Genomic DNA, 26,649 nt, shown 5'->3' on the forward strand with positions numbered 1-26,649 from the left:
AGAGAATGAGCCCTGGAACCAGAGTGAGAAGATGTTCAATTCACCATATATACTTGTAATGTGAGAGCTTGTATCCTATGGAAAAAAGAGAGAGAGAAAGAAAAGTTAAAGTGAGCACTTGATAATATTAGATTGACTTGTCCTCTGAGGAAGATGGAAAATGTCAGAGAAATTTTCTTTTTCCTTATTTTATACCTGGGCAAGTTGTAGGTAGACGATAGTCTTGCCCTGAATATCTGGGTCCCAGCCTGTGAGCTTCAGAGATTCGGGAAGATAGGGCCTTTTTTTTTTTTTTTTTTTTAAGATTTTATTTATTTATGCATGAAAGACACAGAGAAAGGCAGAGACTTAGGCAGAAGGAAAAGCAGGCTCCCTGCGGGGAGCCCAATGTGGGACTCCATTCCAGGACCCTGGGATCACACCCTGAGCCGAAGATAAGCGCTCAACCACTGAGCAACCCAGGTGTCCTGGGATGAGAAGGTCTTAATTGGCTCAGAGTAAAGCCCTTGATGAAAGTTTGGTTTTGAATGAATGAATGAATGAATGAATGAACAAATGAATCCTTCTTGGCATGGGTGGGGTGTGGTGGCGGGAAGAGAACATTCCAGTAGCATTGCTCCCCTGCCAGGCACCAGAGGGGGGCACTGACACCATTTCTACCTGTGGACAGTGACTCACCACCCAAACCATCAGTGCAATGTCTCTTTATTCTTCAGAGATCCTGGGAAAACGAGAGTCTCCTGAGGATGATACACCAAGGAGAGCAGAGTATGCATGCTTTTTTAGAGTCCTCTTAAAATTGTTCCTGGAGAAAAGCCAAGCTTCTACTTCCCTCTGTCTCATCTATCTGAACTCCTGGTAAGCGAGAGCTAAAGTTTAGGAAAAGAGGAGTCCAAATTAGTGAAGAAGAAAGGCCTTTATTCTTTCACTGGACCCTGCATAGAGAGGTGATAACACCGCTATGCAGAACAGTAACAGCAACAAAAAAGCAGCACAGTACTGTGAGTTGTTACTCAATGGAAGGTCACTCTCGGAAGTAAGTATATAATGCGACGTAAAAAAATAAAATAACATTGGCTTCTTTTTTTGATTATAAAAGGAATGCACATTTCTTACAGAAAACTTAGAAAATACAGATATCCTAGAATAACAAGTAACAGAAAATTTCCCATAATCCTACCACTCTGATGACACAGTTAATACTTTTATGGATAGTCTTCAGTTTCTTTTACATGTGTGTTGAACCAGTCCATTCTGATAGTTCACTATAATAAAAAGGCATTGTGATGAAACCCCCTACAAATAAATCTTTCTTTGTACTCATCTGCTTATTTTTTAAAATAAATTTCCAGAAGTGGAATAGTTAGATCAAAGGATACATTTAAAATTTTTTTTCAGTTACATCTTTTAGTAAGATGGTATTAATTTATACTCCCAACAACACTTAAATTTATCAAGCTTGCGTATTGTGTTTTTAAAAATCCTCAACAAGGATGTTCTTTTCTTTTCTTTTTTGATGTTACTTATTTGAGAGTAAAAGCGAGGGTGAGAGAGAGAGCTTCAGTAGGGGAGGGGAGGAGGGGCAGAGAGAAAAGCAGACTCCTAGCTGAGCAGGGAGCCCGACAGCCCAAAATGGAGCTTGATCTCATGACCCAAGCCAAAGGCAAATGCTTAACTGAGCCACCCAGGAGCCCCATACTGCACTATTTCTAAAATAATAATAATAATAATAATAATAATAATAATAATAATACTGTCTTTGCTAGCTAGTATGAATATTTTCAAAATGATACTAATCCATTTGAATTTCTTCTTTCATGGCATGCCTGTTCATCCATTTCTGAATTTTGGTGTTGGTGTCTTATGTAGTATTGATTTATAAGAGATCCAGATAGGGGCAGCCTGGGTGGCTCAGCGGTTTAGCACCGCCTTCCGCCCAGGATGTGATCCTGGAGACCTGGGATCGAGTCCCACAAGGGCTCCCTGCATGGAGCCTGCTTCTCCCTCTGCCCGTGTCTCTCTCTTTCTCTCTCTCTCTCTCTCTCTCTCTCTCTCTCTGTGTGTGTGTCTCATGAATAAATAGAGCAAATCTTTTAAAAAAAAAAAAAGAGGTCCAGATAGTAGGATCAACCTTTCGTCACATTTGTTAAAAACATTTTCTCCAAATTGTCATTTGCCTTTTCGATGATACTCGATATGTCTAAGTCTTGTACATTTACTCAAACATAGATACTCATCCTTTGGTTTCTTCCTGTGCTTTGTATCTGGGCTTTCTCCTCTGAAATAATTCACCTATATTTTCCTATATTGTCTTGTGATTTTGTTGTTGCTGTTGTTTGTTTGTAGTAGTTCTTTGGGCTTGATAAAAACTAATGTATAGCTAGGAACTCATAACATGGACGCCACCTTAGTAGCCTGTCCCACACCACAAATCTAAACCTAAGTCAGCCTGTACTTTTCTGGAAACACTTGGCAAGGAAACCTAACATACACCAATCACAAATCTCCAAATTAGCTTTAGCTAGTTTACCTTACCTTAGAAAATAGGACCTGCTAGTCTTGTAAGGAAATTCCTAACCTCCAACTAGCCAGTCATGCTCTCTTCTGCATTGCCTTTTTTAACATTCTAGAAAACTTCCTCTTGTCCAAAATCCCTCTGGAATAGAGCTCCACTGCTGAGACCCTGTATTCCCCCAATCCATGGACTGTCTTCCCTTGAATAAGGGATATCAGACTTGTTACTAAATTGTTCTGCCATTTAACAGGTTCTCATATTTATATTGGTGATGGTTTAAATAAATATCTAGTTTTACTTGTTCCTCCAATTAATTAATTTCCCCAGCCTAATTTATTGAAGAATTTATTCTTTTTCCCTCAAAAGTGAAATACCACATTTATCCTAAGGTTAATTTTTAAGTATCTTGTATAGATATCTAGACCTCAATTATTCCACTGATGCTTATCCATTCATTTTTTTATCAGCGTCACACTGTTATAATTACAGCTTGGCAATATGTTTTTTAAGATTTGGTAATGCAACTCTATTCTCCATTTTTAAAATATAAAAATCTTAGGTTTTCTCACAGATACTCTTCCATTTGAATGTTAACAAAAAGTGTTGTGTGTCATCCCTCACCCACCCCTATCTATCTGCAATCATTAGAATTTTATTACAAGAGCCAATTTGAGGGGCGCCTGAGTGGCTGGCTCAGTTGATTGACCATCAGACGCTTGGTCTCAGCTCAGGCCTTCATCTCAGGGTTCTGAGTTCAAGCACCGAGTATGGAGCCTACTTAAAAAAAAAAGTTAATTTGAGTAAAGTTGGTATTTTCACCTCCTTCTATTTCTTCAAGCCTTTCTTATGTTTTAACTTTGTAACTTCTTTATTAAGAACCTGCACTTATCAGTAAGTTTTTTCCTAGGTATTTCATTCTTTTACAAGAGCATATGGATACACACACACACACACACACACACACAATTCTTTCAACATTAAAATTTCTCTCTGTAAGCTCCAGTTGAAACTTATGAAAGCTGACTTTTACATTTTTTTTCCAGGTGGGCATGTGTTTGGAGGATATCAGTCAGAAACTAAAGGTTCCTTAGTAGTGGTTATTTATTGTTTTTTTTTTTTTTATATATACCTGCCACTTCGATTATCCCTTTACACGAATTATCTTATTTAATGATACACCATCTCCAGCAGGCTGGTGCCATTTTTATCCCCATTTACACAAGGAGGTTCCCAGTCTGAGAGTGTGTGAGGAACTTGGCAAAAATCACGTAGTTTGTAGGTGGATTTGAAACAGGTCTGTGATCTCCAAAAGTATCAGGGGGGGGGGAAACCAATCTGCCAGGAGGAGAGCCCACCAGTGTGCCAATAGATCAGCTGATTCAAGGGAGTGCCTTTCCTAAAACAATCAGCTGCACTGAAATGATCATGCTTTCCACCCACCGTACCCTTCAAAAAGACTGGTTTTCCGCCAACCTGGGACGCAGATCTACAATCTGCAGGAACACAATAAATACCAGTTTTATTCCCTCGATCCTCTTTTAGAATTAATGAGTCGTGGATAACCAGGGCGGCTCTTCTGGAGCTTTCGTGGGAATTGGAGACCCACCTCCCCAACGCAGGACAAGTTTAAAAAAAAGAAGAAAGAAAGAAAAAAACAAAAAAACAGGTGGAACCTACGTGGGACAGGCTCCGGCTGCGCGGGCGGGAGACCGGACTTGGGGGAGCCGCGCGCCTCCCGCGTGGTGCGCGCAGGTGGCGCCACGGGGCCTGCGCTCCCGCCCGCCGCCCGCCCGCCCGCCGCGCGCCCGGGAGGCCACCCCGAGTCCCCGCGAAGGTGAGAGGAGGCTTTCCACCCGGGCGGGGGAGGAGGGCGGGCAGGAAGCCGAGCCAGCGCCGGCGAAAGAAAAGACTCCAGTTCCCAGCCCCCCGCCCCCCGCCCCGCGGGGTGCGGGCCGGCGGCGCATGCGCGGCGCCCGGCCCCCAATTCCCCCAGCGAGGGAGGGAGGCCCCCGGCGGCCGGGAGGCTGCGAGCCGCGGCGGGACCCGGGCGCACGGGCAGGGGCGCGGCGGCGGCGGCGGCGGCGGGAGCGGGGAGCGGGGAGCGGGGAGCGGGGAGCGCCCGGTTCGCGCGCGGACGCGTGCGGGCGGCGGAGGGCTCCGAGGGCTCCGCGGGCTCCCCGGGCTCCGCAGGCTCCGCAGGCTCCGCAGGCTCCGCAGGCTCGGCCCTCCCGGGGCCCGCGCGCCCCCGCCCCCCACGCCCGGAGAGGGATGCGTGAGTCTCGCCCCGGCTCCGGGGCAGGATGTGGGAGCAGGACAAAGGCTGGGCGGCGGGGGAGGAGCTGGGGACGGCGAGCCGGTGGCCGCGGCCGGAGCCCCGGGCTCGGGCGGACCTAGCGCGGTCCACAACTTTCGCGGCAACTTTTGCGAAAAGGGAGATAGAAATTCCGCCAAGTTGCTGCACGGCGCCGGGTCGGCCCGGCTCCCGCGGGCGGAGGGCAGAGGGCAGAGGGGACCCGCAGCTCCGCGCGCCGGCCGGGGCCCCGGGGCCGAGCCCGGGTAGGGACGCGGGGGGTGGGCGCCCGGGGGCCGGGCTGCGGCTGCGGCTGCGGCTGCGGCTGCGGCTGCGGCTGCGGCTGCTCAAGTTGCCGTGTCCACGCAGGGAGCGCCCCGAGAGCCCGGTAGCGTCGGCTCGCGGCGCCGCGTCCCCGAGGATGGATGAGCCGTGGTGGGAAGGGCGCGTCGCCTCGGACGTCCATTGCACCCTGCGTGAGAAGGTCAGTTCCTCCCGCCGCGGTCCTGGGGCGCGTCCTTAGTGGGGTCTGGATCCGATGTCCGCGTAGGCACTGGACACTCCCGGCGCCTCGCTTTCTTGCAGCCCTTACCTCTCTCCCCGAGTGTCGGGGTGGGGTGCGGGGAGGGGGGCAAACCGGAGACTGGGAGTGCTTTAACTGGTTTTAGGAACCCAGACCTCTACACGGAGATGGTCACTGTACTCCCTAAAGCCGTATTTCCCGCAGTATTGACACCTGAGATGATTTTAAATAGTACATTTTTTTAAAAAAAAGTGATTGTGCGTTTATTTTTAATGTGAAACTTAAAAATGCATACCTAGCAAGTTCTGCATAGGATAAATCATGCTGATTCCCACCGACTATAAAGATGTAGCAGTTTCTTTTAAGATAATAAAAGTTGTGACTCGGTAGAAAGACGTGTGGTAAGTGACAGTGTAAGGTATGTACAGTTATGCCCCCCCCTCAAAAAAAGAAATCTCTAGGATGGAACTGAATACAGTTTAAGAAACACTAGTCTAAATGAGAGGCTATGAAACTGGGAGGAAGTGGGGAGAAAACAAACTCTCCCCTGCCCCTGCCAGTGTGTCTCTGGGGACAGCTGAAATGTGATCCCTGCACTCACTCCCCTCACTTAAAGGAAAAGGAAAATGTGCCGATGGGCACTGCGGAAGGTAGATACCCCCAAGCGGATTGGTGACATGGCCTTTGTGTCTTGCCTTCTGCCTCTGGACTGAGACTGGGAAGGGTGGTTTGAGAAACAGGTGTGATATTAAGGAGTGTATTGGTTTTCTAGGGCTACTGTGACAAGGGGACTTAAGAACACCCGAAATGGGTTCTCTCACAATTGTGAAGGCCAGGCGTCCAAAATCAAGGTGTTGGCAGGGCCACCCTAATCTTTGCTGCTCCTTGGCTTCTAGATGCCTCATTCCGACCCTGGCTTGGTTGTCACAGGGCATTCTATCTGCGTGTCTGTTTTCTCTCCATTTAAGGACACTAGTCATTGGAATAGGATCTACTTTAATCACATATGATCTCTTGTTAACTAATTACATCTGAAAAGACCCTATTTCCAGGTAAGGTCTCCTTCAGAGATTCTAGGTAGACATGAATTGGCACTGGGCTAGGTGGGGGATGGATATTATTCAGCCCAACATAGGGAGGGAGACGTCTTCCTGGTGGGATACCGGGGTCCCTACACCAACAGGTCCCGCATCCAGTGCATTTGTATCCAGTGTCTATGGAGTTCTGCTTAAAAAGTCACCAGCTATCCAGGCTTTTTTTTTTTTTTTAAGATTTTTATTTATTTATTCATGATGAGACACAGAGAGAGAGGCAGAGACATAGGCAGAGGGAGAAGCAGGCTCACTGCAAGGAGCCTGATGTGGGACCCGATTCCGGAATCCCGGGACAACACCCTGAGCCAAAGGTAGATGCTCAATCGCTGAGCCACCCAGGCATCCCATATCCAGAGTTTTCCACCCCCTCATCAGGGAGTAGCTGTCTTCCAGCCAAATTATGTTTTCTTTTTTTCTGTACCTCCTAGTCTACCTCTGTCTTGCGTTGGTTACCGCGCTGTAGCTTTTTTCTGCTTCCTTTGGTCTTCTTCTTGGAACAGAATGGCCAAGGCACAGCTCATTCTGGGCATCTGGAGAAGAAATCAAAGTCTTGGTGTGAAGTTAGAAAGCAGGGATAGTGGGTTGGTAGACCAGGCAGTGTAGTCTTGGTCCTTTTCTGGAGGTGGTGGCTAAGTGAAGTAGTGAGAACTGCCATGGAACCTGGGCTTCCGTGTTTATGGTGCTTGTCAGTTCTGCTCTTAGGTTAGCAGCAATGACTTTGACCTAATTTGTCCCTTTGTAGCAGGAAGGATTTCTGAGAGCAGTATAAACTAAATCAGCTCAGTCACCTGAGAATCCCCAATCTTTATGAGTCTCCCAGCCACTCAGGAGCAGGGGCAGGCAGTCCCCCGTTGTGTCTCACCATGCCAGAGCGCTTAGTTTCCTCTGGGCTGCCCACCTCAGAGGGAGGGCAGCTTTGTCCAGGGTTTACAGATTAGAAATAAAAACCTCACCCAGGGCTTGATGCCCAGGGTCATCTGTGGTCTTGAAGTTAATCTTATAAGGGGAAATCCCATGTTCCTTTGGCTATAGTGTCCCGCCTTCCCAATATGTTAACTATTTTTCTTCTTTATTTCCTGTCTCTGTTCAAAGAAGCAGATAGTTTGAGACAATTTGGCTTCATGGAGAGTTTGCAGAGAAATGTGTGGACAGGGGGAAGCTGGTATCCATACCAGCCTCACCTCTCTTAAGGATTGAGGGCTGGCCTTTTATTTTTCCCAGAGCAGTATTTTAGTAAATATCTGTTAGGCTCACTCGATTAACGCAGGAAACAAGGCTGGATCACAGAGAGAATGGGAGCCGCACTTTGTCAGATGTGCGATTCCAGAATAGCATTATACTACCGAATGTAAAATGCGACACGTGGAAATGAACTGTGGTGTTGAACGCAAACTAGTTACGGGGATCAAACTCTGAGCTGGTTGTTTAAACTCTCTGAAATTCTTTGAACCTGGTGCCCCCATTGTCCATTCTTCCCACTAATACTGGAACTTAGATCGTGTCAGTTCCCTGCTTAAAGACCTCCAGTGTCATCCCATTGCACTCACAGTTACTTCTACCTGTAATACCTGACACAGTTGGGCCCTGGCCTGCTCTCCTACCTTGCCTCCCACTCTTTCCTCCTTTCTCTTACCTGAATGAGTCAAGCTCATTTTGTGTCTCAGGGCCTTTGCACTGGCTGTTCCCTCTATTTGAAGTCTGCTTTTCTCTATTACTATTCCTTTGTGTCTCTCTTATCAACTCATCCTGTCTTGTTTTCTTGATAGTATTTACCAGTATCTGGAATTATTTTCTGCTTATCATCTTTCCCCCATGCTAGAATGTGTGCTCTGTAAGAACAGGCCTGTGTCTGTCTTGTTCAGTGCCAGGTGTCAGTGTCCAGAATAGAGTCCTCTGATCTGAGTGGAGTGGTGAAAAGAATGAATCTTCTTTAGTTTTCTCTTCTGTAACGGGGGGGGGGGGGGGGGGGGTGTAGTTGATAGGAAGATAGGAATGTTAGGAGGGAGTGAGAGGACTGGAGGACTATGGGAGATTCGTGGTAGGCACGTGACAGGCATTGTGCCTCTTCCACTTAACGATTGTTAAATGTGAGGCCGAATGTGAAACCGACAGTCACTTTCATGTAGCGTGTGGTTAGAGTAAGGCTTGGGGTTTGTGACCACCCTTAGAAGGCTTCACAAGTGCGACAGGTAGTCCTTGTGAAGAAAGGCATCATTATCCCATTGGGCTATTGGATCGTGAGGGTTTTGAGGCTGGGAAAGGCATCAGTTTGCCTAAAGTCACGCACCTGGGACCCAGCAGCTAGACACCCATCAGCAAAATCTAAGCAGCTAGTCTCAAGCATCCTGACTGTGAAGCAACCCTCCTCCTACCCATTAGGCTCTGAAGAACGGTCTCCTTCTCAAGCTGCCTTTACTCCATGCTCAGCCTTCAGTTGCCCCCTTTGTCATCCTTCCTGGTCGTATTGCTTCTGTTGAAACTGACCTAGAACCCCTTTCTCCAGCTACTTTCTGGGGCCAGGGGCTACCAACCAATACAGTGGGGTTAGGTTTCTTACTTGTAACACCTGTGCCCTTGAACTCCTTCAGTGAACCTGAGGGGAGGAACAGATCCTTCAGTGAACCTGAGGGGAGGAACAGATCCTCACTGCCAGTGGTGACAGTGAGGCTGTTGGTGGTGTTTCCTCGGTAACCAGTTGCATGTCCCCATGAGTATTCAGATTAAAGCTGAGAGTCACCTTTTCTTTCTTCCCCCCAAAGAGGAACGCACCTTAAGTTTAAAGTGAGCTTTAGAACTAGTTTAAAATTTAAGATCCTGGGTGCTGGGTTGGCTCAGTGGTTGAGCGTCTGCTTTCGGCTCAGGTCGCGATCCCGGGGTCCTGTGATCGAGTCCTGCATCGGGCTCTCTGCAGGGAGCCTGCTTCTCCCTCTGCCTATGTCTCTGCCTCTCTCTCTGTGCCTCTCATGAATAAATAAATAAAATCTTAAATAAAATAAAATTAAACTAAATTTAATATCCCATCCTCCCAAAGTCATGTCGACAAGCCCTACTTGGCATAATCTGGTAGCTTTATCTTCAGGAGTCCTGGGGAGCCTGTGTGCCAGATGTTCTCTCCTTCATCCTATTCGCCTCCTCCTGGAATCGGGTGTCACATGATACCTTGGGGGTCTTCTTGCCCTGCCCCAGATCTGCAGAGCAATCAGCCTACTTCTGAAGCTTGCTTCGTTGCACTCTTAGAGAACTTTAGCTACGTAAGACCATGTTTCTTAAACCAGTAGACTGATAAAGGACATTTTTATTGATTTGTGGCTGAATTTATACAAAGATCTTCCTAAATACCATCAACAGATGACATTTAGTGATGATAACGTTGGCAGCTACTGTCTATTGAGCAATTACTGTTGCAGGCGGTGTGCCAAGCATGCCCCCCATGTGCTGTCTCATTTACATCTCATATCTGCCCTAGTGCTGGCATTGACCTTGTTTTATGGATGGGAAACTAGAAGACTCGGGGGGTGTAGGTAACTGTGGAGAGCAACCAGATCATTGGATCAGAGCTTGAACATAAATTCATTTGCAAAAACACCCATTTTAACAAAGATTGGAAACGAGTGTCAGGAGACAATCAAGGCTCTGCCGTCTAGAGCACTGAAGGCTCTGCGGTTTAATCTATGTTACAACGGCTCTCTTGGATTTTCTAGAAACCACCCTGAGAAGCTAGCAGTCCTGGGCTCTGGCCTGACTCTGGGCATTGGAAGGGCTGAGTGCCTGGCCAGGGCCTTCCTTATTGAGTTCTGGTACCTCACCTGTGTGTGGTGCTTCTCAGCCTCAAGTGATGTGGCCTCTCCTATTGCCTGTCCCTGGGGTGGACATGATGGTGTTCTCACTTCTCAGAGCAGGGGAGGGGACACCTCCAGGCCTCCTTCTCTTACCTGAGCCCTGACAGCCGCAGGTGGTAGGATCTCACCCCAGCTCGGTCCCCTGCCCCTGGGTTAAGGCCACACCATTTTCTAGTGGCTTCTAAAGCTTTCATATCCTTTTATTTATCCCTTCCAATATCAATGTTTTTTTTCTTCTCACTCTTCTCCCGAAATTCCTTTAACTTCCCTACTGCAAGGCTGAACATTTATACAAAGTGCTGATCTAAGTCCATGCTTCACACCGTAATTGGTTTTCTATTTCCTTCCCCTCCTTTTGGGTTTCTGCATACTCAGGAGACAGTTGTTCCCAAATCATGCAGACAAAACTGGATCTGCCAATAAGAAAATGCTCTAAGGGCACCTGTGTGGCTCAGTAAGTTAAGTGTCTGCATTGAGCTCAGGTCGTGATCCTAGGGTCCTGGGATCGAGCCCTGTGTTGGGCTCTGGGGCTCCCTACTCAGCAGGCAGTCTGCTTTTCCCTCTACCCTTTCCCCTCCTGCTCTAGCTCATTTGTGTCCTCTCTCTCTCTCTCTCTCTAGTAAATAAAATCTTTACCAAGAGATGTAGCAGTGGCCTAGACTTACAGAACAAGGAGGGAGGGAGGGAGGGAGGGAGGGAGGAAGGAAGGAAGGAAGGAAGGAAGGAAGGAAGGAAGTGGGGAGGGAGGGAGAAGAAGGAAGGAGGGAAGGAAAGAAAAAGAAAATGCTCTAGACACTAGTGATGGGATATGTCTGCCCGGCTTAATTCCAGAAAGGTGTCCTTTAAGCCTTTCAGACCCCAGTTGCTGGTTTTGACATGCCCTTACCTGTCAACAGGGCTGCTTTCTGGTTATGGTCTTCAAGGGAGACCTGATGCTGCTGGGGAAAGTGAGGCTTTTTTGTCTCAGCAGGGTTTCCCACAGGCCTGTTTGCAAGCCTGATCTGGGCTGCCCCCAGGGGTTGTATAGTGAGGATGGAAGGTGGGTTGGTTGTATAGTGAGGATGGAAGGTGGGTTGGGAAATGGGGTGGGGTGGGGAGCTTGGTGAGACGTCCTTCATAGAGGCCTCAGCTCTGAGGCTCTGTGACACCAGCACCCCCACCTGTTTTCTGAAGGGAGCCAGGGACAAAACTGAATCAGAACTCCTGCTTTCTCCGGAGCCGCCCTGGTCTTAGATGACAGAAGCGCTCAGTGTGCCCACAGCACCCACTTGAGACTTGGTCTCCGTGCATCTTACCAGTGGAAGAAGCAAATTATCTTGGAGCCTTCCTTTCATCTGCACCTCAAGGGAGTGCGATCCCTGCTGCACCTGTCTCTCAGGTGTCCCGGGGGGAATGCATGGGTATGGGCCTCCTTGGGCAGCCTTTGGGACCTCTGGATTTGGGGGTGGGGTGGAGGGTTGGCGGGCACCCCTGTTGGCTTGGGAAGCCTCTGCTGAGTGAGGGGAGGATGTTTAAGGCTTTGAGCTGGCCCTGTGCCTTTGCCCTTGACTTGTTCTTTGTCTTCCTAAACCACATAGCCCCTTGGGGAAAGGGAGTGCAGCCAACGATTCTCTGGTGTATCTGGGCACCTGGCAGAAAGAGGTGACACTGTGGGTCTGCTGTTTTCTCTCTTCTCGGTTTTTTTTTTTTTAAGTTATTAAACATACACATACACACAAAGTAGGGTGGGGTTGTATTTTGTTTTGGGGGTTTTTTTGCTTGTTTGTTTAGGAGACTGCAAAAATAAATACAAGCAAACAGAAGAAAGTAAAATTCCTCCTACAGTCCCAGCACTTGGAAGTAATCTCTGTTGATATTTTGGGTTAGATTCTTCTGTTCCTTTGTCTGCATGCCATCATGATACATTTTTATTTTGGTTTTTGGTTTTTGGTTTTTTTTTTAGTAAAAATGGAAAATATCTTGTCTCAAAACACTCTGCTCATTTCACAGTATATCATGCACACACTTCTGCATTATTGTTCTGCACCCAATTCCTGGTTATTGGACATGAGCAAAAAAAAAAAATGAGAAACAAGCAATTGTGCTTATTTAGAATGAGTAATATGAAAACATGATTAAAAACTAAGCTATATAAAAAGGTAGATGGTGAATAGGTTTCCTTCCACCCTGTTCCATGCCCCTAGCTTCCCATCCTAAAAGATACCACTGAGTTCAGCTTCTCGTGAATCCTTCCAGTTATTCTATGCATAAGCAAACACACATGTGTATGTGTGTTCTAACACAAGTGTAGTATAATTTATACTTTCTTGTACCATTTGATTTTTTAAATATGTTTAGGAATTTAAATATTTCCTGTGAGGCCAGTGAACAGAATCTCCATGACCAGAAGGAATTTTTTTTGGTCTTTTCTGCTCATTGTAACTATAAAGGTATATAGTAGATACTCAAATTTTTACTGAACAAATGGATGGAATATTCCTTCTTGGTCATTTTTTACCTAAATATATATATTTTTATCTTACAAAATGCTATTGTAGTATGTATATTATAGTTAGGAAAAAAAGTATAGTTATAGTATAGGTAAGAAAAAAAGTACATACTATTGTACTATAAAAAAAGTACTATACTATAGTATATTAAGAAAAAAAAGTACAAAAAAAAGAGAAAAAGTACATACTATTGTAGTATGTATATATAGTTTTTAAAAAGCTATCTATAGCTTTTATAGTTATATCATTTACTATTTTTCTACAATATCATGTATCATGTTTTATTGTGTGGACATACCAGGATTTAATTGGCTCATCTCCTTGTTGGATATTTAAGTAGGTCTGCTTATTCCTTTTTTAAAATTGTATGATGTAGAGATCTTAAGTGTGCATACAGTTTACAGTGCACAGTGAGTTTTGATAAATGTATGCACTCATGTAACTACCACCATATTCAAGATATGAAACATTGCCATAGTACCTGGTTGGCTCAGTTGGTAGAGCAAGTGACTCTTGATTTTTCTGGGTCATGAGTTCAAGCCTCACTTTGGGTACAGAGATTGCTTGAATAAATAAACTTGAAAAAAGATCTTAAAAAAAGTTACAGGACATTGCCATCAACCTAGAAAGCTCCCCTGTGCTCCATCCTGCTCCCAACCCCAGGCAAGGATCTGCTATTTGTGGACTGTATTTGTCTTTTCTGGAGTTTCATATAAGTAGAGTTACCCATATGTACTCTTTTTCTGTCTGCCTTTTTATACTTCACATAATGTGTTTGAAATTTGTCCATGTTGTTGTGTCTATTAGGAGTTCTTTTTCCTGCTGAGTAGTAGTCCATTTGCTTATGTATATAACACAGCTCTTTCATCCATTTCTCTCTTGTCCTCTGAGGCATTTCTAGTGTACCGTTTGATTTTAAATTGCACCGTGGTAGTGACTCTAGTCTGTCTGTGAGTGTGGTTGTGGGAATAAATTCCTAAAATGAAATTGTTGTTCACAACAATTTCAGAAGAACTTTGCATATCACCAGTTAATAAATTCCTGAAAGGTTGCATCTGCTTGTACTTCCACTAATGGTGTGGGAGAGTGCCTGCTTCCCAGCAGCTTTGCTAGGCCTAGATATTGCTTAAAAAAAAAAAAAAAATCAGTGGCCTTTAGATAGGTCAAAATGGCATCTCCTGACTGTGTTTGAAAGGAATCAGAACCCAGAGTGGGAACAGCACTGGAGGCTGGAGGGGTATGAGAAGGGAACTCTCAGTATCTTCCAGGACCTGGGGAGCCCCATCTGCAGCAGGGATCTAGCCTGGGATGCATGTCAGGCTGGATGAGGGCTGTGGGGGTAATCTTCCACTCTGACCAGAAAACTCCCAATGCTCTCTCTTAGCCCCCTCAGCTTGGGCTGCTCCCTACCCTCAAGTGGCACGTACTTAGAAACTGAATCCTTGGGGCACCTGGGTGGCTGGGTGGCTGCCTTTGGCCCAGGTCATGATCCCAGGGTCCTGGGATCGAGCCCCACGTCGGGCTCTTGGCTCAGTGGAGAGTCTCCTCCCTCTGCTTCTCCTGTTCATGCCCTCTCTCTCTCTCTCAAATAAATAAAATCTTTTTTTTAAAAAAAGAAACTGGGGGATCCCTGGGTGGCTCAGCGGTTTAGCGCCTGCCTTTGGCCCAGGGTGTGATCCTGGAGTCCCGGGATCGAGTCCCACGTCGGGCTCCCGGCATGGCGCCTGCTTCTCCCTCCTCCTGTGTCTCTGCCTCTCTCTTTCTCTCTCTGTCTATCATAAATAAATAAATAAATCTTTAAAAAAAAAAAAAAAAAAAAGAAACTGAATCCTTCTTGAAGCTCAGGACATTTGATTGTCCTGAGACATCGGCTCCCTTGGAGGTCACAGGAGCAGGTGGTGCCAGAGCCTAGGCATTCTTTGTGATGGAGACATCCTCACTGGTACCATGAGCTACTTAGTCCAGAACTTGACCATCCAGTGACTTGGGTAGGGGGCTGGGGGTTACGAGAATGGGGGGGAGGGTCATTAGAAGAATCAGGAACTAGATTCAATAACTAAGGAAAAGTTGGAAAGAACCTAAATGACCATCAGAAGGGAATTGGTTTTGTTGTGGTTCATCTAATACACTAAAATATGTTGGACCTATTAGATCTAATGCTGTGAAAGACAGCTTTGCACATAATGGCTATTGATTTTTCTGGTCATTGTGAAAAACCCAGACAACTACGTGCACGTCTGACTCTGGAGCATATCTCTGTCTTTTTAACTTTTTATGATAGAAATTTTTAAAGATACACAAAAATAGTAAAACGAATCCCTATGTATCTTCCACCAAGCATAGTACTTATTCCCTCTATTTCCCAGACAGCGTGTCATTTTACCTATAAATACTGCTAACAGATCTTTTTTTTAATATAACAACTATGCCATTATCACATCTCGCAAAATTAATAATTCATTAATATCTATTTTTGTCCAGTCCATATATAGCTTCTCCACTTGTCTCAAAAATGGCTTTTATCATTGGTTTATTCAAAACATTATCCAGATAAGGTCCACATACTACATTTCTTTAAAAATTATTCTTGAGGCACCTGGGTGGCTCAGTCGGTTGAACGTCTGACTCTTGAGTTTGGCTCAAGTCATGATCACAGGATTGTGGGATCAAGCCATGCATTGGGCTCCACACTCAGTGGTGAGTCTGCTTGGGATTCTCTCTCCCTCTGTGCCCCCCTAAATAAATAAATAAATACATACATACATACATACATACATACATACATATTTTTTAAAAATTACTTTTAAGTGTTTTATTCTCTGGTAGTGTTCCTGCCCCCTCACCAGTGGCCTCACCATTCCCTTACATTTTTTACCCATAACATTGATTTTTTTTGGAGAAGCCAGGTCATTTGTTCTGATAAATGTCCCCTACCCTTGATTTGGCCTGTTACTTCCTCATGGTATTATTTGCCTTGAGTTCGCTGTCAACAATTTGTTTTCTATACTTCCCTACTCTTGTGGGATTTTAATATGCTCTAACCTACTTATTGTCGAGCTGACTGTGCAAACATCATTTCCTCAGAGAAGCCTTCCCTTACTCCCAGACAAGGTCAGGCCTGGGACCATTGTTATGTTCTCAGACCCGCCCCCTGTTATTCCTTCAGCACTCGGCACAATTTGTAATTATACACTTATTAAAGGGATTATTTGATTTAGAACTGGCTTCCCCCTCGTAAAGGGTAGGCTGGGGCTGTGCCTCTTCAGTTCCAAGCAGGATGGCTACTGCACATCACGGACACCTTATCTGGAGTCTGTGCCCCACAGCCCACACATTGCCTTCCTGAACTTGGCTGTTGAAACGGGCTTATAGGGTGGGCCATGGGCTTATGGGGTAGGGCGCGTGGCTCCCAGTAACTCCATCCTGCTGCTGGGAGCTTAAATGCTTGGCCAGAGTTTCCCTATTCAGTGGGAGAGGTGGGGCTTTAAAGCCCTGTGATCTGCTGTCCAGAGTCTTACTTAGGACAAGCAGAAGAGTTGCAGCCAGCCTTGAAGTTGGTGATGGTGAAACACACTTCCCCTGAGTGACGTGAGAAGGCAGGAGTTAGTGATACAAAGCTGTTGGCTCGCAGTTGATCTCTCTTGATAGTCTCTCCTTTTGTGCTCACTTTCTGTTTTGAAATAATATCAGACTTACAGAAGAGTTGCCAGCATGGTACACAATTGTGATCATTTTATTTTTTTTTTAAGATTTTTATTTATTTATTCATGAGAATAAATAGACACGGGCAGAGGGAGAAGCAGAGGCTCCATGCAGGGAGCCCGACCTGGGACTCGAGGGTCTCCAGGATCAGGCCCTGGGCTGAAGGTGGTGCTAAACCACTGAAGCTCCCAGGCTGCCCGGTTGTGAACATTTTAATGCATTTGCATTATTGTTCTCTTCTTCCATCTTTATTCATTTTTTTTTTTCCTGGAACCAATTTGCAGGCATAATACCCCATTATCCCTCAACACTTCAGGGTTTATTTTGCATGGTTACTTTTGAGATTGGCCATGAAGTGGTTTCAGGGGGTAATTTTTGTCAGACCCCTAGGGACATCTTCTCAGGTGTTAGGAACTTCCCTTGGAGGCCTGTTTGGGAAGGAAGGGATTTTAGCATTCTGGGGAGAAAGGAGGAAGCCTAGTGGCCACAGACAGCCTTTCTAAACCTTGAGTCTGGGCAAGGCAAAATTCTGGCTCATTTCCTTGGACCATCTCCAGTGGCCTCATTGGCAGACAGCCTCTTTATCCACCACTTACTCAGCCCCAAGTATAACCTGACTTTGGGGGGGCACTGTGAGCAGTGTGGACTCAACCATGCCCTGGGGACCCTCAGCAGTAGTAACAAGAGTCCACATTACTGTACATTAATGGGTGCTTGCTTGACAAACATTCCCTTCCATGATTGTAGTCCTCAGGCAGCCCCCTCTAGTATGTACTGTACTTATCCCCATTTTACAGATGGAGACATCCTCAGGTTTAGATAGTTAAATGACTTACCTAAGGCCATACAGCTAAGAAGGTGGCAGAGCCAGGATTTGAAGTCAAGCAGCCTGGCACCAAAACTCACGTTGTTAACCACTGTACAGATGGTGACACCTTGTTGCCTAGAGATGTGTGAAAAGCTTCAAAGAGGAGGTGTGGTTTGGGCTGGGTTCAAAGGATAAGCAGAAGCTTGCTAGGCAGAGAGAAGTGTGGAGGAAGTTCATCTCCCGGGGTCCAGGGCATCGTGTGATGGCCACGCTGTGATGGCTATGCTGTGATGGCCACACTGTGATAGCCACGTGGTGAGCTGCGAAGGGCTGACCGGTGAGTGAGGGAGGGGAGGGAGAGGACCCAGGAGCATTGGCTCTGGGGATGTGGGGCTCCCAAATGTGTACCTGTATCCTGTGAGCATAGGGAGTACTAGGAGGAGGGAGTGCTGGATCACTGGAAATGACCTTGGCAACCTGTGTCTTCAGTGTTGGTGGTTTTATCCAAAGAAATGGCATCTGAACGAGGGTGGGAAGTTGGGAGACTTGAGAGTTTAGGAAATAGAGTCAAAGGACCAGATAACAAAGGAGGGAAGGGCTTCAGGTTTCTTCCTAGTTGGAATAAAGTAAATTTCTATTGCTGAGCACAATTGGCTTTTTTCATGGTGAACATGGTTCTTAGAAAACTCCTCCTAGCATGTGCTGGTTTCTGTGTTCTCTTTAAAGACTCCCGCTAAGTTAAGGGATTTGATGTTTATTGGGTGCCTGTAAGAGGCCAGATGATGTTAAATGCGTGATGTATATTATGTCATTGATTATTAATGTTGCTCTAAAAAAAGGACAAGTTAGTTGTCCCGACCTAGGCACTGGTAATTCTTGAATGTTGGTGCACATTCATTCTTGCATTCAACATATGTGTGTGTGTGTGTGTGGGTGTGTGTATTAAAGATTTTATTTATTTATTTGACAGAGAGAGAGAGAGAGAGAGAGAGAGCAAGCACAAGAAGGGGGAGCGGCAGGGAGCCCAGGGCAGGGCTCAATCCCAGGATCCTGGGAGCATGACCTTAGCTGAAGGTAGATACGCCTAACCAACTGAGCCACCTTGGTGCCCCTAACATATTTTTTTAAAAGCTGACCACATGGCAAGCACTGCCAGCTGCTGGGAATAGAAGTGTGAACAAAACAAAGTCTCTGCCTTCATGGAGCATATAGTCAGGCATCAGGCTCAAATGAAGCACATGGAAGACACAGATGGGCGCCCAGCTGCATCCCCAGGAAGTCTGATACAGTAAGTCTGCATCTGGGGAATGTAGAAGACAGCTAGGGCTGCCTCCAATTGGGTGGCTTAAAACAGAATTTTATATTCTCGCAGTTCTGGAGGCTAGAAGTTCAAAATCAAGGTGTCTGCAGGGCTGTGCTCCTTCCAGAGGTTCTTAGGGGAGGATCCCACCTTGCTTCTTCCTTGGCGCTCCTTGGCTTGTAGCTGCTTTAGACCATTCTCTGTCTCACTTTCACCTGGTCTTCTTCCTGTGTCCATCTATACCTTGTCTTTCCTCTATGTCTGTCGTGTTTCTGTTTTCTGTTCCCATGAAGATGCCAGTCATTGGTTCAGGGCCCACCCTAATCCAGTACAACCTCACTGTACCTTGATAATATCTGTAAAGACCCAATTTCCAAAAAAAAAAAAAAAAGTCACATTCTGAGGTTCTGAGTAGATATGGATTTTGGGGAGACATTATCCAACTCAGCACAGGAGGAGGCCTTGATTTTTCTGTGAATTCTCAGAAGATTCCAGTGCCCATGATCAGCTAAGTACAGTTGCAGAAACCCTGAACTATAAATCCTCAGGGGAAATGGAGTCCCAGCTGGAGAGACTCAGGGGTAGTGGGAGTGGCTCCCCTACTGACCTGTGTCAGGCTGCGTGGTGGGGTCAGGGTGCCCAGGTGTGAGGGATGTGGTCACATCAGGAAGTGCCGAAATGAGCTTGGGGACAGTTTTTTAAAAGCCTGTGAGGGTTGTCTGTGGGGGCGTTGGGAGGTCTCAGGGGGCAGGGGGGTAGGAAGGGACCACGGAGAGGTAGGCACACATGTCTTTGACCACAGTTGGATGCCCAGCAGCTGTGGCCGGGCCTGTCACAGAGTATACCCTGAAGGGCAGTGGCTCCTGGGAATGAGGACGAATGTGTCCAGAGCTGGCCCTTTCCTGAGTTCAAGGGGCCAGTGAGAGATGTGGTGGCTTGAGGTGACCTTTCTGTCCTCTAGAAATAAACTACAAGCTTACGGGTCAACAGGAGGGGATGTCACCGACATTGTTGGCTCCCTGTGCCGCAAGACACCCCCTCCTGAGTGTTGAAATAGTATTCTCGCCGAGATGTTGGTTGTTTACCGAAAATACCTCCTAGGGCTTTATGAAGCAATTGGGGCAGAGAGGGGAAGGAGGGTGATCTTCGAGCCTCGCAGGGCCTCTCAGGTCAGTGGTGTGTTCTCCTGAGGCCTCTGAAGAACCAACCTACGCCCCTCCCCTTTCTTTCTCCCTTTTAATTTGCAAGTCTCCACTTCCTGTTGGTCACCTTGGTTACACATGGTGTTTCTTCATGTCTTGCTACTCTTTGTTCTCAGGCAGACACGATCCTTCAAGCTGTTTCCCAACCAGCTGGCCCAGTGCCTGGAGGCCCAGCCTCCCTAGGGAGGCAGCAGTTGGCAGCCCTGAGCATGGTGGGAAGCACAGAGGAGACCGGTGTGGTTTTCCTTCAGTGGTTGGTGTGGGGGAGCAGCTCAGCCCTGCTTTTGCACCTTGGGCCATTCATGAAGTGGTTGTCACACTCGGTGCAGTGTCACAGCCCACGCCCAGCCAGTTCCTCTGATGTCTAAGTCCAAGATTTGCCACTTAGGTGCAGCATGGCTTCAGTTCTCTGGGTGCCAACCAGTACCGGTGGTGGTCCCACTGACTGTGTCCACCTCAACAGAGTGAGTGCTGGGCTGGAGAGCCCAGAAGGAGTTACAGTTGTCAGGAGGGTGATCAGATGATGGGAGAGAGAACTGGGGGCATGTGTGTGTGTGGAGAAACGAGACTGGAGGGGCATATACCCACCTGTGTAGCTGTTCACATTTACCTCTCAGTGGTGGGATTCCTGCTGAATTTAATTTTCTTTGTACTCATATATGTGTTTTCTATAATTCCTATAGTAATCAGATATTTTATAATCAGTTAAATATGACATTACTTTGGAAGGAAAACACAAACCTAAACTATCCCATGGAAGCTACAGAACAGCATTAGAAGCATGGAGTCAGAAAGGCCAGATTCAGATCCATCCATCACTTATTAATGGGGTGAGGTGACCGTAAGCAAGTTGCATAGCCTCTCTGAGCTGTCCTTGTCTGGAATACTGGGACGAAGATAATCTCCACCTTGTCGGCCTGTTGGAGGATGAGAGGACAATGCATGGGACACAGTACCTGGCAAATGAGATACATATGTATTTAAAATTATGTATATAACACATGCATATAAAATGGGAGGTTGTATAGAGTTGTTCATCACAATGGGTGATTCTAGATATGCAGGAAGACCAGAGAGGAGGTATATAAGCCTGGGGATGCTGAATTCTAGGGAAAAGAGAAAGCTCTGTCCTTGCCTTGGGGTGGTGGCATGTGCCTCAGTCTACCCAATGTAATAGATGGTTTCCAAGTGTTTGCAGAGGGTTGGGAGTTGCCAAAATTGTTAAATAAATACGTATATATTTATATATATTACATATATATGTATTTAGGAATTTATATATATTTTTTCCAGGAAAAAAAAATATAATATATGAGGTAGGGCAGTTGTAAGGAGGATTTAATTTGGAGCCCAGTCCCTAGACCTCACAAGGCAGGGCACTCAGCTCCTGGCTGCCTGGGTGAGCTGGCATCTGTACCCTCTTGTGCCATTCCTAGGCTCCTAATACCATAGCTGTGTGGAAATTCTTACCAGGGCAATTCTGCAGGTGGAAGCAGTGGTTTTTTTGTTTGTTTGTTTTCTTTTTTTTCTTATCTCCATGAGCTTTTCAGTAAATCTTTTGCTTCACATCATCAACTTGGAGTTGAGCCAGGGATTTTCTCTGGAGTTTCACCTTGCAGACACATTGGGGTTTGATGTTCCCAGAATACCAGTGCCCAGCTGCCAGCACCCTAAAGTACCTCTCCCAGAATGTGCTCTCTGGGATGTTACTCTGCACTTCCCCCCGGCCCCCACCACCAAAAGTGATGGTGGTGATGGTGATCTGTGGTTAAACAGATTTAACCTTGAGTTTCCTAAAACTATGTTTTTTCCTGAACATGTTTCAGGGCTTCCAGTGAGCTGATAAATGATTCCTTTTAGGAAGGAACAAAGTAGTACGCAGTATATAGTATGGCTCGAAGATCCCTTCGAGCGAACCTTGGGTCTGGGATGTCACAGAACACACATTGGGAAACATTGCCTCTGAAATATCTGAGTATAGAGTGTATAATTTATCACTTTGAAGTTCCCAGTCCCTTGTAAAACACTACCGGCTTCCTCTCTGTTCACTCTCTATTGCTATTGGGTAGACTGAGGCACATGCCACCACCCCAAGGCAAGGACAGAGCTTTCTGTCACCCCTAGAATTCAGTATCCCCAGGCTTTTATACCTCCTCTCTGGTCTCCATGAGTATTTGGAATTGTACGCTATGATCGTTTCATTCAATCTAAGATCAGGAACAACTTATTTTTACTTACCTTTTCATTTCAAGTATTTGCCTTTGTCCAAATTGGAACATTTTGGTAATTATAAAGTGTCTCTTTTGTGTCAAGTAGTGGGGTCACAGAGTTGAGCAAAATGAACCCATCCCTTTCTTCCTGATTGTTTACAGTTGAGGAGTGAAAAAAGACACTAAAAGTGAACGGATGGATGGATGGACGGACGGATGGAGCAAAGTTCTAGATGCTTAGAGAATATGTGACAGGGGCATGACCAGGAAACACTTTTCAGAAGTGACTTCTCAGCTAGATCTGAAGGAAGAGTGGGTTAACAATGAGAAGTAGAACCATAAGGCAGTTAGAGAACAACACAGTGCAGGACACCAGGGGTTAAAACGAAGACTTCCCTTCCTCCCTTAATAGTAGAAAACAGGGGTGACTGGCTGAGCTTTTACAGTGCACGTGACCTCCAAACTCCTCTGAGGTTAGCCTCAAAATGCCGGCAGAACCTGTGTGTGAAGAGCACAGGCTGAATTTTCTCCCCCATCTGTCTGTCCTGCAGCAGTGACAGGCCAGGGTCCTTGCCCAGCTGTCCTGGCCATGGGCTGGGGCCTGTTGAACTGCACTTCAGCCTGGCCTCACTGGTTCTCCGGGGCATATCTGAGCCCAGCCAGGTGGAGAGTGTTTGCTGCCTCTGGCAAGGTCACTGCCTCTGTGGGGGAGGGGAGACACAGGCCTGCAGGCTTCCGAAGCCTGTCCAGGCAGCCCGCTGCCTCTGCGTGCGTCCCAGCTTGGGCTTTGCAGGCCTTGTGATTCACTTGTCCTTGGCCTTTCTCGGAGCACTATCCTTCTCAGATAATCCTCTTTCAGCTTTGGAACCCCCAGACAGAGCTCTTGGTCAGCAAGCAGAGTGGTTTCTAAAGCCTTTCTGGACGTGTACCACCTTCCTTTCCCCCAGAATGGTGCCTCTAGTCATAGAAGTGTCCCTCATCACAGCGGAGTTTCCCACTCAGGGCAGTCCCCGCGACACACTCCTCATTAGTCCCCCCAGGAAAGATACAGGACTGGACAAGGGTGTCAGGGGTGGGGCTGGGATGGCCACAGGCAAAGAAAGCATTCCTCCAGCAGGTGTTGGCTGGGGTCACACCTGTATTCATCACGAAGAACACTCCATTCCATTCGTGTGTTCATATATTCATTCACTCATTCGGTAGGTATTCATTAACCCTTTCTGTGTGCCACATGCCGGGGGTACAGCCGAGACCTGGAGAGAAAAGTGGCTCCTTCTCTCACAGAGATCACTTTCTGCAGGTGGAAGGAGGAGGACAGTTAATAAGCAGGTAGACCGTTTACTTGACAGCCACTGTGCAGTGTGGGAACACGTGGGCTGCTGTGGCATGGAGGGAGGTCAGGGAAGGCCTGTCTGATGAGTTCCAGAACAGACCCTGCAAGGAAGAGAAATGGCCCAAATGTCCAGAATGGAGGTCTGGTGGAGTCACAACACAACCTTACTAGGATGAAAGGCTCAGCTGCTATTCATGGTTTCCATGCCATCTGAAAGGGGAAGTGGATTATGATCCACTTGTAGATTATGATTCCACTTTGTGGAAGTTTGCACAGAGAAAAACAGCCGAATAAGACCTCTCTGTGCATGAGAGATCAGTAGTGATATTTGTTATTTTTTTCTACGTTCAAAAATTTGTCAGTGAATATATAATTTATGACTAGTAAAAAGCAAAAAAAAAAAAAAAGAAAAGAGAAAGAACACTACTGAGTTGGACCTGAGTGAGACCTTGCATCTTGTAAGGACAAGGTGGGAGATTTAGCACGGGGCTCGCATGGGGCATGTTCTTAGAAACGGTGATTTTCTCATGGTGATGATGTGGGGTTGCCCAGGCATCCTTGGGGATACATTGTGAGCTGGGCCTTAATATGGTAAGTATCCAGGCCCTCCCTGCTTTTCTTTTCAGACTGGAAACACAGTAATTAAAAATTCATATCGGTTACACATTGAATGTTTTTTTAAGTTTCAGTCTTTTCTTTTTAATGTTATTTACTTTTTTTTTTAAGATTTTATTTATTTGAGAGAGAGCATGTGCGAGAGAGCACAAGCAAGGGGAAGAGCAGAGGGAGAGGGAGAAACAGACTGCCTGTTAAGTAGGGAGCCTGACATGGGCCTTGACGTGGGGCTCAATCCCAGGACCTTGGGATCATGACCTGAACCGAACCGAAGGCAGACGCTTAACTGACTGAGCCATCCAGGCACCCTAATTTGTTTTTATTAAAAAATAATTGACATGCAATGTTATATTAGTTTCAGGTGTCTAACATGGTCATTAGACAATTCTATACATTAAGCTGTGCTCACCATAAATATAGTTACCATATGTCACCATGCAGTGTTATTACAGTATAGTGACTGTATTCCCCATGCTCTAGTTTTCATCCCTGAAACAATCTATTTTTTAATTGACGTAACATTATATTAGTTTCAGGTGTACAACATAAGGATTGAATATTTTTATACATTGGGAAATGATCACCACATCAAGTGTAGTTATTAGCATTTTCACTTCACAGTTACATTTTTTTTCTTGTGATGAGAACTTTTAAGATCAACTTTCAGCAACTTTCAAATGTACTACAATACCGTATTCCTAACTATAGGCACCACGCTGCACGTTACCCCCCAGCATTCATTTACTTTATACTTGTAAGTTTGTACCTTTTGACTGTCTTCACCCATTTCGCCCATCTCCCACCTCGGACACTCCTCTGACACCTCTGACACCTCTGACACCTCTGACAACTCCGACAACTCCCAGTCTGTTCTTTGAGTTTGTTTACTTTGGGTGTTTTTTAAAAAATCCACAAAGTCGAAAGCATGAAAATAAAAATCACACAAGATCCGAGCCCTCCAAGATACCGCTGTTAACATTTTGTTGTATATATAACAATTTTTTCTTGTCTGTTGTTACTGTTTTGTTTTTGTTTTTGTTTTTGTTTTTTACTATTACTCTTTTTAAAAACCAAAATGAACTACTTTGATAACATAAGCAGTTTTCTGTAGGGCAGATTCCACCCCCACAGCTGAACTGCATCATGGCCACCTGTCCCCGTGTCCCTGGATGGCTCCTGTCCAGATGTAGCAGAGGAGCCGTTTTCTCCCGTCAGGTCCAGGTGATAAAGGGCCAGTGGCTTGGGAGAGAGTTTCTGGAAGCCTCTGCCTGTGCCGCTGCCTCTAGTCATCGGTGCCCCCCCCCCCTTTCTGATGTTGCCCCTGCCCTGCTGGGAGGAAGGTCACTGCCTGGCCCGGTTCCTGCCCCTTCCCGCCCACACTGGCTGCTGAGCGCCTGCCAAGTGCCTGCCTAATCCGGGAGGGCTTTATAGGCCGCCCCTCGCAGGCTGCTCTTTTGTTTCTGGAATCCAGGCCCCTGGATAGGAGGGGTGGCTTCGTTCACCCCGGCTGCTGCTGGCTGCCTAGGACTTTAAGCCGACTTAGGTCAAAAGTGTTTGGGGAGGAATGCGGATCTTTAGAGCAAAGCCTTTATAATGAAGGCCTTTCCCCCCCTAATTGGGTTACAGAAGGATTCAGCCGGGCTCTCAAACTAAACACGGTAGGTAGGCGTGCTGGCGTTCCACGTTGTTGGTTTGCGAAGGAATCACCCTTCTCAGCACCAGAAGCTGAGGCCGGGAGCCCCTCATTCCATTTGGCTTGGGGGTTCTCTGAAGACCTGGGCTGGGTAGGTTTCCTTTCCTGCGGAAGCCCTCGGGCCCAGCTGTGAACCCTCAGGTAGAAAGCTTCAGTCCACCCAACAAAACGTGTTCCTTTGAGAGTCCAAAGAGCTTTTGACAGAGGCAGATAAGCTCAGTTTATCTCAAGTTTGATTGCCTAGCTTGAGGAAGAGGCCACTAAAGCTTGCTGATTGCTATTAAGTGCCAAATACTTTACAGTTGTGGCAGCGTGACCCCCGATTTTCAGATGAGGGCACCGAGGTTCAGAATTCACATGGCCAAGGTTAATAAATAGTGGAGTTCAGATTCCGTCCCGGAGCTGCCTAACGTAAGTCTGTGCCAAGCCGCTCCCCAGTATGTGGAGAGAGGAGTGTATTTGGTACAGGGAGTATATTACTGCATTCATTCTTTTTTTTTAAGTGACTGTTTTAGAGCAGTATCACAGCAGTATCTTTTTTAAAAGATTTTGTTTATTTGACAGAGCAAGAGTGTACAAGCAGGGGGAGCAGCAGAGGGAGAAGGAGAAGCAGGCTCCCCACTGAGCAGGGACCCTCCTGCCACCCATATGGGGCTCGATCCCAGGACCCAGGATCGTGACCTGAGCCAAAGGCAGACGCTTAGCTAACTGAGCCACTCAGGCACCCCTTGGTTCACAGCAACATTGAGCAGAAGGTACAGAGATATATAATATACCACCATATATATCCATATACCACCTGCTCCCACATTTGCACAGCCTCCCTCGTATCCACGTGCCCCACCACACCACAGTGGTACATTGGTTACAATTGATGAACCTCAGTGACACATCATTGTCACCTCAAGGTCTGCATTAGGGTTCAGTCTTGCTGTACATTCTGTGGGTTTTGACAAATGTATAATGACACGTATCCACCATTGTAATATTATACAGAGAAGTTTCGTTGCCCTGAAAATCTTCTGTCCCTCACCCA

The 26,649-nt window shown here is 46.4% G+C and overlaps 1 protein-coding gene across 2 annotated transcripts in view; it reads left to right on the forward strand.

Annotated features, from left to right (window-relative positions):
• The first annotated feature begins 4,330 nt into the window (after window positions 1–4,330).
• CCNJL (cyclin J like) overlaps window positions 4,331–26,649 on the forward strand; it is a 56,024-nt gene continuing 33,705 nt past the window's right edge. Inside the window, exons 1-2 of one of the 2 annotated variants that reach the window (XM_077895667.1) lie at window positions 4,331–4,349; window positions 5,175–5,289. In XM_077895667.1, the coding sequence (XP_077751793.1) occupies window positions 5,227–5,289 (63 nt within the window). In that variant the 5' untranslated portion in view covers window positions 4,331–4,349; window positions 5,175–5,226. Of the gene's footprint in view, window positions 4,350–4,675; window positions 4,788–5,174; window positions 5,290–26,649 lie in introns of those variants that run through there. The other variant, XM_077895666.1, reaches the window with a different exon arrangement.

The sequence above is a fragment of the Canis aureus genome, chromosome 4 (assembly GCF_053574225.1).
Source record: "Canis aureus isolate CA01 chromosome 4, VMU_Caureus_v.1.0, whole genome shotgun sequence".
In the NCBI taxonomy this organism is placed as follows: Eukaryota; Metazoa; Chordata; class Mammalia; order Carnivora; family Canidae; genus Canis; species Canis aureus.